The sequence below is a fragment of the Triturus cristatus genome, chromosome 4_2 (assembly GCF_964204655.1).
Source record: "Triturus cristatus chromosome 4_2, aTriCri1.1, whole genome shotgun sequence".
In the NCBI taxonomy this organism is placed as follows: domain Eukaryota; kingdom Metazoa; phylum Chordata; class Amphibia; order Caudata; family Salamandridae; genus Triturus; species Triturus cristatus.
This window is the reverse complement of record NC_140586.1, coordinates 877,732,357-877,747,563: the sequence shown is the minus strand read 5'-3', so window position 1 is coordinate 877,747,563 and position 15,207 is coordinate 877,732,357. Positions and strand designations below refer to the sequence as shown.

Sequence of the window (15,207 nt, the reverse complement as noted above, 5' to 3'; positions counted from 1 at the left end):
TCGCTACTTATATGTTCCTCATTATTTATATAAGTATACATATTTCAAAAGACTCTACTTAGCATATTGATCGGCCTAATATTTCTTAGCGCGTCACTCATTGTCGCTAAAATCCGTGTGTGTTCATGTGCGTGTGCCTTTCTTTAGTAACAGCCCTACTAGCAAAGCGGCCGATGTATGAGCGGTGTCACACATTAAGTCTAACATAATTCTGGTTCTACATACTGATAGAGAGCACTGGCACACTTATTAAAAATACAATGGTCTTTAAACGAGCAAATTCTATCTATTTACCGCGCCTATTTGTATAATCTTATACCGAACTCATGTACAACTCGAGAGAAAATGCTCAAGTGCGTCGGTAAAAAGGCTCATTATCGCTTACCTTTTGAAATAAAATCGGCCTCCCTGCTTTTGCGGACCCTTCAAAACGGCATACCAAGGGTGTTCTTGTTTCCATCTTATTTAAATCTATTGCGGCCAGACTTCCTGGTTACGTCAGTTCCTGTCCCGCCCAGAATTTAATATACATCTCTAATGTACCGCCGTGTAACGGTGGCGGCCATCTTGGAGAATAGAATATAGCCAAAAGCTACATGTTTGTAATCGCAGATCGATAAAATCATCCCTTTTCTTATGTTACAAGTAACCTTTAAAGAATTTATATTATTTCTTTCTATTTACACACTTGTCACATTCCACTTGGGGTATAAGGATATTTCTAAATTATTGTGGTCATGATATTTCTCTCTCATGTGTGTCCATGGGGAGCTTTTATAAAAATATCGGCGGCCATCTAGATAGTTTTAAGTTATCCATGGTAACCGAAATAAAATAGTTTTTTGAATTTCTTATCCCGCCCAAAATTTAATATACATCCCTAGTGTTCCGCCGTGTAACGGTGGCGGCCATCTTAGAGAATTGGATATAGGCAAAAGATACATATTTGTAATCTCAGATCGATAAAATCCTCCCTTTTCTTTATGTTACAAGTGACCTGTAAAGAATTTATAATATTTCTTTCTATTTACACACTTATCGCGTCCCACTAGGGGTAAGAGGATACTCTTAAGTTATTATAGTCATGATACTTCTCTCTCCTGTGTGTCCATGGGGAGCTTTTATAAAGATAACGGCGGCCATCTTGATAGTTTTAAGTAACCTAAATAAAGTTGTTTTTAGAATCAAAAAAAGGTTTTCGAAAAATTTGCCAATGGGTAATTAAGTACCATAATTTCGTACTTTTGATACTTGTCGCGTTTTAATCAGTACATAGTGTTGCTGAATAATATCTATTCAAGTCATAACATTGCTCTCTTAAGTATAATTAAAGAGAGCTTCATGAAAGTGGGGGCGGCCATCTTAGTGAAGTTGTTGAAAATTACAGAGGACTTTGCAGTAAATTAAACACAGCGAGATCTAAATTCGACTGACATGCGGTATTCAACAATATTAATAGGACATGCATTCAAAGTTGTATCTAAGGGGATATTGTACATGTACAAATCACAATTATATGTTCTGGTTTAAAAATAAAAGGTAAAAAAATAAAACCTTTAAAAAACGCGCAGTATCTGATATAATCATATAATCATATGTGTTGCACTAATGTACTACAATAATTTTTCCCAATCTTCTTTATTGTTCAATCCATTTTTATACGTATTAAAGCGTGACATGAAGAATTGTTCACGTTTTTTCCTTTTAATCGTGACATCACCGCCACGTGTATTACATTGAATGATTTCTATGCTGCGCCATCTCAAATCATCTATTGAGTGGTTCGCCTCTAACCAGTGATCCACTAATGGGGCTGTTTTTTTCTTAGTTATAATTGCGGATTTGTGTTCAGTAATCCTAGTACGTATTTCGCGTGACGTCTCGCCGATATACGCTTTATTGCATGGACATACTATCATATAAATTAAATTGCTAGTTCTGCAATTGATCAAATTTTTTATGTAGTGTTTATTTCCATTATGTATTACCGTAATGCCTTTAATAATGTTACTGCAGCTTTTGCAGGAATTACATGGGTAAGTACCAACGGGGAAGGGGACATTATCAATAGTATTTTGGTTGGGTATCCTTTCTTCTCTATATGTATGTACCAGTTTGTTGCGGATTGTACTGTTTCTTCTAAATGAAAACATTGGTTTAGTTAATTTAATCTCATTTTTATCTTTTAGCAGTGACCAGTTTCTGTTAACAATATTTTTAACTTTATTGCTAATACTGCTAAAGTTAGTTACGAAGATTAATGGTAATTCTTGTGGCTGTTCACCTTGATTTTTGTCTTTATCAATGAAGAGATAATCTCTGTCGAAATATTTTTCTCTTTTGTAGGCTTTTCGTGTAAGTTTTTTTGGGTACCCTCTATCTATCAATTTTTGTGTAAGGACATCCGCATATCTGTTGAAATCATTAATATCAGTACAGTTGCGACGTATTCTAAGATATTGCCCAAAAGGGATGTTATCCTTCTGGCAAATCGGATGATTACTATGATAGGTAACATAGTGTTACACTATCAGTCTGTAGGTTTGGTGAACAGCTCTACTTTTAGTTGACCATCAATATGTTTTATTTTGATATCTAGGAAATCGCAATATACTTTATTAATGTTGGACGTGAATTTAAGGTTAATATCACCTAGGTTTATCCATATTATGAAATCATTGAGGGATTCGATTGTCCCACTCCAAATAAAAAAGACATCATCAATATAGCGGGACCAGCATGAAATATTCTCGTAAAATGGTGCCGCTAGATCAAAAAAACGCTTCTCTTCGAAATTTGCTACATACAAACAGGCCAGACTAGGAGCACAGGTAGCTCCCATGCTGGTACCTTTGACCTGTTTGTATAGCTCGGTTCCAAAGAGAAAAATATTATTCTTCAGAATGACTTCCACACATTCCACTATGAATGCTGAATGGGTCGATAGGTCATCATGTTCATTCTTTAAGAGGCCCTCCAACATCTCAATAGTATCATTTTGTGGTATATTAGTATAAGGGGCCTCTATATCAAGAGTGACTAACCATTGATTTTCTATATGATATGGAAGGCCTTCAATTTTTTTGATCATAGAGGTTGTGTCTTTAATGTAAGCCTTCTGATTGACCACTAAGGGTTGTAAAAATTTATCAACAGATTTGCTAAGTGGTTCAGTAAGGGAATCAATGCTAGAGACTATAGGTCTCATCGGAGGGTTTGTAAGATCTTTATGTACTTTAGGTAATCTGTACAGTGCTGGAAGTTTAGGATTAAGATTTCTGAGGAAGTTATATTCATCTAAACATATGATGTGGTCTTCTTTAGCAAAATCTAAAAGTCTCCTCACTTTCTCTATTAATGCTTTCCATTCTAGTTTCTTCGATTACTCGTAATGTAGAGGATTATTCAAAAGGTTAAACATCCTATTATTATAGTCTACAGTATCCATCACTACAATACTGCTACCTTTGTCAGCAGGTTTAATAGTTAAATAGTGGCAGTGTTCCAAGTTTGCGAGGGCAGTCCGTTCAGTGATGTTCGAATAGAAAGGACAGTTCTAGTTCTGGTTCTACTTTTTCTCGTACTTCCTTTTTGCTGACGGAGACGACGGTGACGCTACCTGACGGCTGTGTTTCTGAATCTGTGACAAACTGAATTTCTGCCCAATTTCTTGATGAACTACGGACTTCTGAAAATGTATGGGCACTGATCGATATTTGCACGTCTCTGGTCCTTGACCTGATCTTTGGGACTGTAGCGTGCTGACGACTAAATTTGATGACTTAGAGGACGACTGATTGCCAGAATAGGTAAATATGGTGTTCTATGATTTGCGTAATGATTAATAAATTTACTAGATGGAACTAAATTTCTTGCATTATTTAGATAAACAAAAATATTGATTAACAAGAAAATGTGTTTGGTCGGTTATTGAAAGGGGGTAGATCAGGGATTTTGAGTATGCTTTAGCTCAACTAAATCACCAAGTCCCCCAGAGAAAGCTCCATGACACATGGTCGAAAGCTTTCTCAGCATCAGGTAGAATTAACCCTATGGCGGTGTTCTGTACACTAGCCTTATCTAACAATGCTACTACCCTATTAATGTGATTTACCGTCCCCCTCCTAGGTATAAATCCATGCTGTCTCAGCGATACTAATGGGGTAATAACATTAGCCAGACGAGTAGCTACATTTTTTGTATATATCTTCCCGTCAGCATTTAATAAAGAAATTGGACGATATGACCCGGGGAGCTCTGGTGGTTTATCTTTCTTTCTGAAAACAATGATATTTGCTTCCTCCCATGACGCGGGAGCTGCCCCCATCTGTGCCTGTTGCAGGGTGGTCAATAATTCAACTTTTTAATTCCTGGAAAAATATTTTAAATACTTCCAAGGGTAACTTGTCTGGGCCCGCGGCTTTACCATTATTAAGATTATTTATTGCCATTTCTAATTCTTCCATCGTGATAGATTCCTCTAAAATCTGCACCTCTGTTTGTCCATCGGGACTGGTATCTCATCTTATCTGTACCACGAACTCTGGCTCACCGGAAGATCCATGCCCCCCTTCCATTCTCAAAAATTTTCCAGATATCATAGGTCCAAAACTTACAGAAATTTTTGATGCCATGTTTTCATCCAATATCTTTCCTTCCATCTGGAAGAAAGCGACTACCTCTCATCAAGAAGAGTTCCTTAGACCCTTCTAGAGTCGCTAATTATCGCCCTATAGCCTGCCTCCCTCTCCCCGCCAAAATTGTGGAAAAGATTATGAACATCCAAATCTCAGATTTCATAGACCAGAACAACTGTCTGGATAATTCACAATTTGGTTTCCGGAAGGGACACGGAACATAAACCGCGCTTATTAAGGCTACGGATGAAATCAGGATGACACTTGATGGTGGAGGATCAGCAGTGCTCATTTTGTTTGACCTGTCGGCAGCTTTTGACACGGTCGATCACTCTATCCTGATCGACCGTGTCACAGCGGCAGGGATCACAGATGGTGCTAAAGATCTTATCTCCTCTTTTCTCACTGATCGAGTACAATCAGTCGCCTTCGGCAATTTCAATTCACCTCCCTTTACTCTCCCCTGTGGTGTCCCCCAGGGATCCTCGCTAAGTCCGACACTATTTAACATCTATGTGTCGGACTTGGCGAGGGTCATAAAAATCTATCACCTGGCGGTGACATCCTACGCTGATGACACCCAGATTGTCTTAGCCATTAACAAAAATGGAGATGAAGTGGCTTCCAATTTTAATCTGGGAATGCTAGCAATAAGTGACTGGATGTCCACAAATTGCTTGAAGCTTAACTCCGACAAAACGGAGGTGATGGTGTTTGGCAATCTTTCCCCAGCCTGGTCACCTACCTGGTGGCCTGCCGCCCTGGGACCACCCCTTTCCCCAGTGACCAAGGCAAGAAATCTGGGAGTTTTACTGGACACTAAACTCACTCTTATGCACCATGTTAATGCGGTAGTATCATCCTCATTTTACACCATGAGAATGATCAAAAAACTCCTACCCTATCTCCCCATGAGCATGGCCAAAACCCTGGTCAGTGCATTAGTTATATCTCGCATAGACTATTGTAACGCGCTTTTAGTCAATGCTCAGGAAGGAGTTTAAAAAAAGCTACAGTTGGTGCAGAATGCTGCGGCCAGACTGATCACGGCCACCCCCAAGTATACTTCCATCTCTGGCACCATCGAACAGCTTCATTGGTTGCCAGTGAAGAAAAGAAACAAATTCAAAGCACTTTGCATTGCGTATAAGGAAATTCACTCTCAAGGCCCTGCCTTTTTAAAGGATGCACTCTGCCCCTAAAATCCTGTCAGATCCCTCCGATCTTCTACTGCCGGTCTTATGCAGGTCCCAAGGACTAAGAAGGTCTCCTGGGGCGACAGGTTCTTTATAGTGACCACTATCAAACTATGGAACAGTCTTCCACGCCACATCAAAACCTGTACTTCCCTTCTTTCTTTCCGCAAACAGATAAAGACTTGGCTGTTCAAACAATAACTACTCATGGACAAGTATAGTGGACACTCAGCGCCGAGACACCCTCGGGTATTTGTGCGCTCAACAAATTTCCTAAAATAAAATAAAATAAATCCAAGTTTAGCACAATCTATATCTTTAAAGAATGTATATATAGACTCATCCCTTTGATTATCCTCTGCATATAACTCTTCGTAAAACGAGTGAAACATTTCAAATATTTCCTGTGGAGTTTCCACTATATTGCCTTGTGCATTCCTCATCCTTAAGATTCTCTGTGCCACCTCTTTAGACCTTACCCTTTGTGCCAAGCACCGCCCAGTGGTTTCACCGAATTCTTATCTCTCTCCCTTAAACTGGTAATATTTTAAAGCAATTTCTCTACTCCAGTGAAGGTTGATTCTTGCTTTACATCGGGCAACTTCTGCTTGTGGCTGGACAATATCCCCCCCCCGCTGCAATCTTTCGCATGCCAACCTAAGCTTCCCATAGAGATCTTGTACCTCAGCTCTAAGTTGTCTCTGCTTATGGAGCCCATAACTCAGCGTCACCCCCCCTAAGCCCTGCTTTTAGGGCATCCCAAACAAATGGTTGTGAAGTCGAGTTGTGATTAATTCCAGAAATTGCCGAATCCACTCTTTCATATGCCTTATGTAATTAATATCTTTTATGAGTTTACGATCAAACGAGAAAGGTCTCCGTAGAGAGGTATTACCATTGCAGAGGATTGGGATGTCTATCACTAATGGTCCATGATCTGAAGTGACTGTCGGGTAAACTTGTATGCTTGCCCCCGTTAATAAGTCTGGTGGTATAAAAAAAATAGTCTAATCTAACCGCTTTATTATGAGGATGAGAAAAGAAAGTAAAGCCTGGATCTGTTACCTGTAATACAGACCATACATCTTTCAAACCATGATCCTCCACCAAGTGTTGTAACCCCTTAAAAACTTTTGGTTTCCTGCCAGTATAGCATTCCCATCCCTTCTGAAGATCATGCCGATTTAGATGAACATTAAAGTCCCCACATAGTATCAGAGGGGTAGGCCATAAGGATAACTCTACATTAAGTCCTTCTAACACTAAAGCTTCGTCCAAATTAGACCCATACACTGAACAAACAGTAAAAGTTAGACCCCCTCTTACATTCCGTGATTACCCAGCGACCTTGATTATCAACCTTTGTTCTACTAGTACATAGTGTCTCCCTTTTTGCTAAAATGGCTACACCTCAAGTCGTGGTGGACTGTCGTGTACAGGCGAGTACGTTAAACCCCAATTCTCCAAGAACCTTCCGCCTATCCCATGAGATATGAGTCTCTTGGAGACAAACTAAATCCGGCTGCATCATTCATATTTCCGCAGCTACTTTTTGCCGTTTCAAATTGTTATTCAACCCACGAACATTAAAAGAACATATCCGTAAGTTGCCCTGCTTCTTTTTATCCCCCATCAAATTTTGTTTTCCATGCCTCTCCTTTTAATAACCTTATCTCCTAATCGCATTATCCAGATTCTCCTCCTCATCCTCGAAATACTGTGAGTTGCATCTCCTATTTTACCCACTACCCATACCCGAGCCATCCCCTCCCCCCAAGTAACCAGAAGAAATGATTACAATCCCCCCCCCCCTCCCTTTAACAAGGCTTTAGGACCCATGGTCCCGTTGATGGACAGCTGAATTCTCCCAAACCCCTCCCCCCATAAGTCTAACCAACTAACAATTATTTATCTAATATTAATTTTGTACCGTGAGTCTGCGGTTTCTTTTAGGTCTATTAACTCCTTATATACCTGTTTATATATACCTTGCTAACATATACCCCCAAATCACATGCAGATCAAAAACGTCAAAACAATCAAATAATATTTCCTTTTTTTTTTCTTCCTTCTTTTCTTTTTTTTAGAGGAAAAAAAAGGAACAGCTTTAAATATCGCCTATCACTGTCCTGATGAACCTAGACAATGGACTGCAGATGTTCATTTGCTTTCACTTCCGATGTAAAAAAAACGTGTCTGGGTTCAGTAAGAAAGCTTGAGCTCCCTTGCTTTGTAACGGACTGATGAGCTGCCTCAGCTGCCAACGTTTCTCAACTATCTGGTGGCAGAAGTCCGGCCTCACAAAAAACTCAGATCCTTTCCCTTTTCTTTTTCTATCCGGACGCGCTAGCTCATACACAGCCTGCCGAGCTAGATAATTATTGACAGATATCAATATTGCTCTGGGTCTGCTCAGATCTTGACCCGGTCTCGCTCGCTGAGTAAATGGATATCTATGTGCTCTTTGGATTTCTTGATTCCAATCCGAGTGTGCCAACTCCGGAAAAGCTTCTGAAAACATTTCTACCACAAATTTTCTTATGTCTTGGCCTTCAACCCCTTCCGCCACCCCCAAAATTCTTAGATTATTTCGCCTTAGGTAATTTTCCAGATCTGTAAGCTTCCATGATATGTCGTCCTTTGATGTCTGTGCCGATTCCATCATTGTTCTTTGAGCTACTAGTTCATCCTCGATTTTAGAGATCCGAGTTTCCTCTTCTGTGACTCGTTCCGCAAACTCAGAGCAAGTTTTTGCCATCCGCCTTATTGAATTTTGGAGTTTGCGATACGCCCCTAGAGTCCTTTGACTCTCCAGACGCGTTTCCTTCCTGTGGGCCATGATGGTCTCATATATCACCTTCAATGACATCTCTTCAGGTTCCGGTATATCCACCATGGCCCGTTCCTCCAGTGTATCATCCACATTTCCTCCTGTCCCAGGTGAGAAAGAGGCTAAAAAGGAGGCACCATCCCCTCCGTTCCCTTTATCTCCTTCATACATATTGGCTTTATCTAGTTGACCTATATTTTTTCGGACTGTCCGAGGGGCAGTTCTAGTACTGCTTGAATGGCTTCTGGATCCCATTTTAAACTCCAAATCATCCTCATTGCCTGACGAGTCTGAAGGGTCGGAAAGGGAGAAAAAGTCAGCAGAGTCAATTTCTTTAGCTTGGGTTTGCAGGGTATTGCCCCATCTGCCCGATCTAGACCACCAAGCTGTGCAGTTGATCTATCTATGGTCTGGTTTTTCTTTCCCTGCCTTCAATAAGGCCATTCCTTCTATCCCCAGTAAGGGAATATCACTAGCAGATGACACCACCGGACCTTCACCGGACACAGTGTCTAGTGTGCATGGAATACATGGGGTGGCATTTGATAAATCACTTACAAAAGTCCAGCTTGCTGATTATTAGGGGCATCGCTACAATCCATCTCAAGCAGCACATTTGGCATCATGCTCATGCCTTTACGCATCTCCCCTACTGCCCGCTCGCTGATATCCACATTCAGCTGCTTTTTACCCTTAATCGATAAAAACAGGGCAGGGATATTGCACTTACCACCTTCTCCATTATCTGTCCGTTATTCTTGTGGATTTTCTTTCTCCTTTACATTGCCATTCTTTGTACTTGCCAGAGGCTGGGTGATTTTACCCGGTTACGTTGTTTCAATAGGAGTGCGTGTTCTTCCTCGAGCCGCCTTCGGGGGCATTATGCCTGAACTCACAAAGACCTTAGGCTTCCTTGCTCCGCCCCCAACACCAACTCTTCCTTGCTCCGCACACCGTAACGAAGAAAGCCGCCAGCAGAGACCCGCGAATCGTCGCGTTCTACTGCAGACGATCGCAGCCAAAAGGGACGTAACCTCCCAAGCCGCTGGTAAGTCCCGTAATTTTACCCGTTGGAATTAGCCACAGCTTCACGGCACAAGCTTCAGGGGGGAGTGTTGAGTTTTGGGAGTGCTCAGCTTATCAGCCGCCTCGCGGCCGCCATCTTGCCCAGAAAGACGGAATTCTTGTGAGAAAGGTCATTGACTGTTCTTTGGTTAGCGAAACGGACAATGGTGGCGTTTTTATGTCAGTACTAACAGATTTGTGAATTGGAAACACGTAAAAAGCTTACCGAAAAATTAGTTGTGAAGGAGGGGTTAACAGGAGCAGGCGCTGCGGCAGCGGCTGCTGACGTCAGAAAGACCGCGCTGGGATTGGCCAGTCAGCTAGAAACGTAGACGCTCCTGGTTGGTGCGTTAGTGATGAATCTAGAACCGAGACCTAGACTGACACAGTTTGAAGCATTGACCGAATGGGTAGATGAAATGCATGACAGAGAGAGACAGAGGAGTGGCGGAAGATATAAGTACATGTTTGGTAGATATGGGCATGACACTCATGATGATAGAATGAGAAGGTGGTAGAATGCGAGTATGACTGAAGGTCTGTTTCCCGTAAGAACTGCTGAAGAAGTTGGAGGTAGAAAATGTACGGAAAAAAGACATAATGTTGAATCAAGAGGGTATGGAGTGCATGAATCGGAGGATGATGTTCTTGATGACCAGTTTTATAAAAATCCACCTCCGTATCAACCAGAATCAGAAATGTTGACACCAAGTGCCCCAATGAGAGAAACTTTACAAATCATGAGGTCAGAACCAGTGTCCCAAGAATTAGAGAAAAATAATTCCATTAGAGAGGTAGAGAGGAAGTCAGATAGTAAGGTAAATGGTGAGAATTCGGCAGAATTAGCAAAAACAACTTTAGAATTAACTGAAAAGATAAGAGAATTGACTAAAAATCTAGAAGCTGTAACTGTTCCAGTGACTATAGGCCCTGTGATGCCTATTTTTTAATAAACAGAAAGATAGTGAAGATTGTTTAACAGTTCCTTATAACAGTAATAAACAGACTGAGAAGCCAAAACAGAGCCTAAATGAAAATCCATGGAGGCAGACAATGAGTATGATCGAACCAAATATTTCGAGTAACCCATGTATAGGCCCAAATATAGCAGAAAGACATACAATGACAATGGAGTCAATATTAGAGACACAAAGGGATTCAGAACGAAGTAATGTAGAGAAACCAGTAGGTCCATCTTCAGAAGAATTGAGTGAATGGTTGAGAAGCTTGCAGAGAAAAGACAAAGAATCCCAATCAATAGATGTGGCCAAATTACGAATGGTACTGGAAGAGTTAATAGTAGGAACTATCCCCACAGAGAAATTAAAAACTTATCAGGATGAGGAGTTACTATTTTTGTGTAAAAGTGTAACCCGGAGAGCGAAAAATCTGCATGAAAGACTAGAAGAAGTAGAAAATGAAATGGGTATAGATATTGAAAAGGTAAAGGCTTTACAAAAACTATATCGAATAGATTTCACTGAAAAAGATATTGAAAATTTGAACACCAACGGACGGATAAGTCAGATTAAGGAAATAATTATTTTGTTGAGAAAATGGGGAGATGTAGATAAATGGAGAAGCAGGTGGTACCGAAAACGAGATGATGCCTCAGCTAAAACGTTTGCAGCATTCCCGGTGAGAGAAAAGGAAAAGGTAGTAACAGAATGTCCCATGAGAGAAATTCCAGGAGGAGGATATGTACATGTTCCATGGACTAGACAAGATATTTTGTCATTTACGAATGATTTCCCTCGACAACGTGAAAAGCCTGTCGAGTGGTATAGGCAAGTGGACAGATTTCAATCAATCAATCAAGCATTTATATAACGCGCTACTCACCTGGAGGGTCTCAAGGTGCTGGGGGGAGGTGGGGGAGGGGTTCATTACTGCTCGAAAAGCCAGGTCTTGAGTTGCTTCCTGAAGGAGAGATGGTCCTTGGTCAGCCGAAGGTGGATGGGGAGGGAGTTCCAGGTCTTGGCTGCCAGGTAGGAGAAGGATCTTCCTCTGGTGGTGGCTCTGCGGATGCGTGGTACGGCGGTGAGGGCGAGGCTGGTCGACCGTAGCTGGCGGGTGGGCGTGTAGAAGGTCAGGCGGTTGTTGAGGTACTTGGGGCCCAGGTCGTGGAGAGCCTTGTGTGCGTGGGTGAGGAGTCTGAACATGATCCTCTTGCTGACGGGTAGCCAGTGCAGGTCTCTCAGGTGGCTGGAGATGTGGCTGTGTCGGGGGATGTCCAGGACGAGTCGTGCGGAGGCGTTCTGGATGCGATGGAGTCTTTTCTGAAGTTTGGCTGTGGTTCCGGCGTAGAGGGTGTTCCCGTAGACCAGTCGGCTGGTGACGAGTGCCTGGGTGACCGTCTTCCTGGTTTCGGTGGGGATCCATCGGAAGATCTTACGGAGCATGCGTAGGGTGTTGAAGCATGATGATGAGATCGCGTTGACTTGTCTGGTCATTGAGAGGGAGGAGTCCAGTATGAAGCCCAGATTGCGTGCGTGGTCCGTTGGCTTGGGAGTGGCGCCCAGGGCAGGGGGCCACCAGGAGTCGTCCCAGGCGGAGGGCGACGATCCCAGAATGAGGACTTCCGTCTTGTCTGAGTTCAGTTTCAGGCGGCTGTTCTTCATCCATTTGGCGATGTCTTTCATCCCTTCCTGGAGGCTGGTTCTGGCGGTGGCGGGGTCGTTGGTGAGGGATAGGATCAGCTGGATGTCGTCGGCGTAGGAGATGATGTTGAGGTTGTGTTGGCGTGCGATGGCTGCGAGGGGGCTCATGTAGACGTTGAAGAGGGTTGGGCTGAGGGATAATCCTTGTGGGACGCCGCAGATGACTTTGGAGGCCTCGGATCTGAATGGGGGCAGGCGGACTCTTTGAGTTCTTCCGGCGAGGAACGAGATGATCCACTCCAGTACCTTCTCTTGGATCCCGATGTTGTTGAGGCGCTGTACTAGGGTGCGGTGGCAGACAGTGTCGAACGCTGCCGAGAGGTCCAGGAGGATGAGGGCCGCTGTTTCCCCGTTGTCAAGCAGGGATCTGATGTCATCGGTGGCTGCGATCAGTGCGGTCTCGGTGCTGTGGTTGGCTCGAAAGCCGGATTGCGAGGGGTCGAGGGATCCGTTTGTCTCGAGGAAGGCGGCGAGCTGTCTGTTGACGGTCTTCTCGATGACTTTGGCAGGAAAAGGGAGGAGCGAGATGGGGTGGAAGTTCTTGAGGTCGGTGGGGTCCGCTGTTGGTTTCTTCAGGAGGGCGCTGAGCTCGGCGTGCTTCCAGCTCTCCAGGAAGGTGGCGGTGTGGAAGGAGGTGTTGATGATGTCCCGTAGTTGGGGTGCGATGATGGAGTCGGCCTTGTTGAAAACGTGGTTGGGGCAGGGGTCGGCAGGTGATCCGGAGTGGATGGTGTTCATCGTGCGGGTGGTTTCTTCGGTGCTGACTGGGGTCCAGGCGCGGAGTGTTGTGGTGGGGGGCAGTATTGACTACAACGCGATGAGAGCGATTCAGAAGAGGGTTATTGACGGTGCCGTAGGGAGGAAGAAGAGTGCGTACTTGGCGCAACTCTAGAAGTAGACCAGACAGGCCCATTTGCAGATGGGAAGATAAATAATTAAAATATTACTTTCCTAGTCGATACTGGTGCTACTCGATCAACTGTTAGGTCAGCTGATGTTAAGAATCTTCCTCTCTCGGATGAAACGATCCAAGTAGTTGGTGTATCCAACAAACAGATAAAAACTTATCTTTCAGAACCAGTGAAAGTTAGCATAGGGAGATTCTCAGAAATGCGCCACTTTGTCGTGTTAGGTAGGGATTTGCTGTGTAAAATGAATTGCACTATATTCTGTACCCCTGATGGGATAGCCTTTGAGACCCCTGATGAAGATGTGTTGTATAAAATGACTATGGCAAACAGAGAGAATGAGGTTACTGAAGCTTATGCTGTATTTAACCCTGATGAATTACCTAAAGAATTGAAACAGTCCATAAAAGCAGAAGTTTGGGATTTCACAGGAGATGTGGGACTAATGAGAAATGTAGATCCAGTAAAAATAACAGTAAAAGAGGGAGTACGCTTGCTTGCGGAACTCGCGGTCTTTCAGGCTCGGGGGTGCCCAGTGAATCATGGGAAAATATGGTCCAGATGGGCTACGTATAGAGGTATAGACCTGGCGTTGTTGGAACAGCCCGATATGGGGGATCCCATTGAAAGATTGCTTAGAACCACGTAGCACGACTCGCTTGCAGTGTCATGGAGGTGTCTGAACCCTACAGTACGGTGGCAATCGTCAGGTTGCGCGATGGAACGACGTGGGTGTGGGCATAGGTTGGGATGGGAGGGGGGGGGTTGGGGTCTGATGTTTGCAGACCAGGGTAGTGGGAGGAAATTGCAGTAAAGGTGCTTATGTGTTTCATATTAGTACGAAGTCGCCTTTCTTGATTGACCCTTGTACTGTACAAAACAATAAAGTTTGTTGTTAAAAAAAAAAAAAGAGGGAGTACGCTATCCAAATGTCCCTCAATATAAATTGACACCTGAAATAATTGAAGAGTTACACCTGTGAATGAAAAGATGATAAAACAAGGCATTCTGAGATAAATAATGAGTAGTCCATGTAATTCCCCGATTATGGGACTGAAAATGCCTAATGGAAAGTTCAGGATAGTGCAAGATTTGAGAAAGATAAACAAAATTGTTGTATCTTGTTGTCCCATTGTACCAAATCCATCTGTGATTTTGTATCAGATTCCCCATGATGCAGAATGGTATACGGTGATTGATCTATGCCATGCTTTCTTTTCCATTCCATTGCACCATGACAGTCAGCAGATTTTTGCATTTCGTTTTGGCGAACGTATTTTGGCTTGGTGCCGAATTCCACAGGGGTACACAGAAAGCCACTCAATATTTAATCAGATATTGAAGAAATCCTTGGAGAGTCTAGAAATGCCCGAAAATTCAGTGTTAGTCCAATGCATCGACGACCTTCTTGTGGCGTCGAAAACCCGTGAAGCTTGTGAAATAGACACTATAGCCCTGCTGAATCATCTGGCTGATGGAGGACTTAAAGTGTCACCATCAAAATTACAATTTTGCAAGAAAGAAGTACAATATTTAGGCCATAATATTGAAAAAGGACTGAGAACAATAGACAGAACAGAATCAGGATCATAAAAGGAATGAGAGCTCCCATGACTCAAAGAGAGGTGAGAATGTTTCTTGGAATGGTTGGATACTGTCGCCAGTGGATTAGCAATTTCTCTTTGATTGCGAAGCCTTTGGTACGTTTGACAAGAAGTGATGTGAAAGATCCCATTGATTTGAACAAAGAGGAATTGGCAGCTTTTAAGCGATTGAGAGATGGGTTGTGTGATGCACCTGCATTAGGTATGCCTGATTATGAAAAGGAATTTGAGTTGTATTGCAGTGCGAGAAATGGATGTGCACTCTCTGTTTTAATATGGAAGCATGTAAAACTGAGGAGACCAATTG

At 42.8% G+C, this 15,207-nt stretch overlaps 1 protein-coding gene across 2 annotated transcripts in view; it reads right to left on the bottom strand.

Moving 5' to 3' along the window:
• DMAP1 (DNA methyltransferase 1 associated protein 1) overlaps positions 1-465 on the bottom strand; it is a 396,892-nt gene extending 396,427 nt beyond the window's left edge. For both annotated transcript variants that reach the window (XM_085602888.1, XM_085602887.1), the window contains exon 1: positions 386-465. In XM_085602888.1, coding sequence (XP_085459014.1) covers positions 386-460 — 75 coding nt within the window. In that variant the 5' untranslated portion in view covers positions 461-465. The remainder of the gene's footprint in view (positions 1-385) is intronic.
• Between the last annotated feature and the right edge of the window lie 14,742 nt (positions 466-15,207).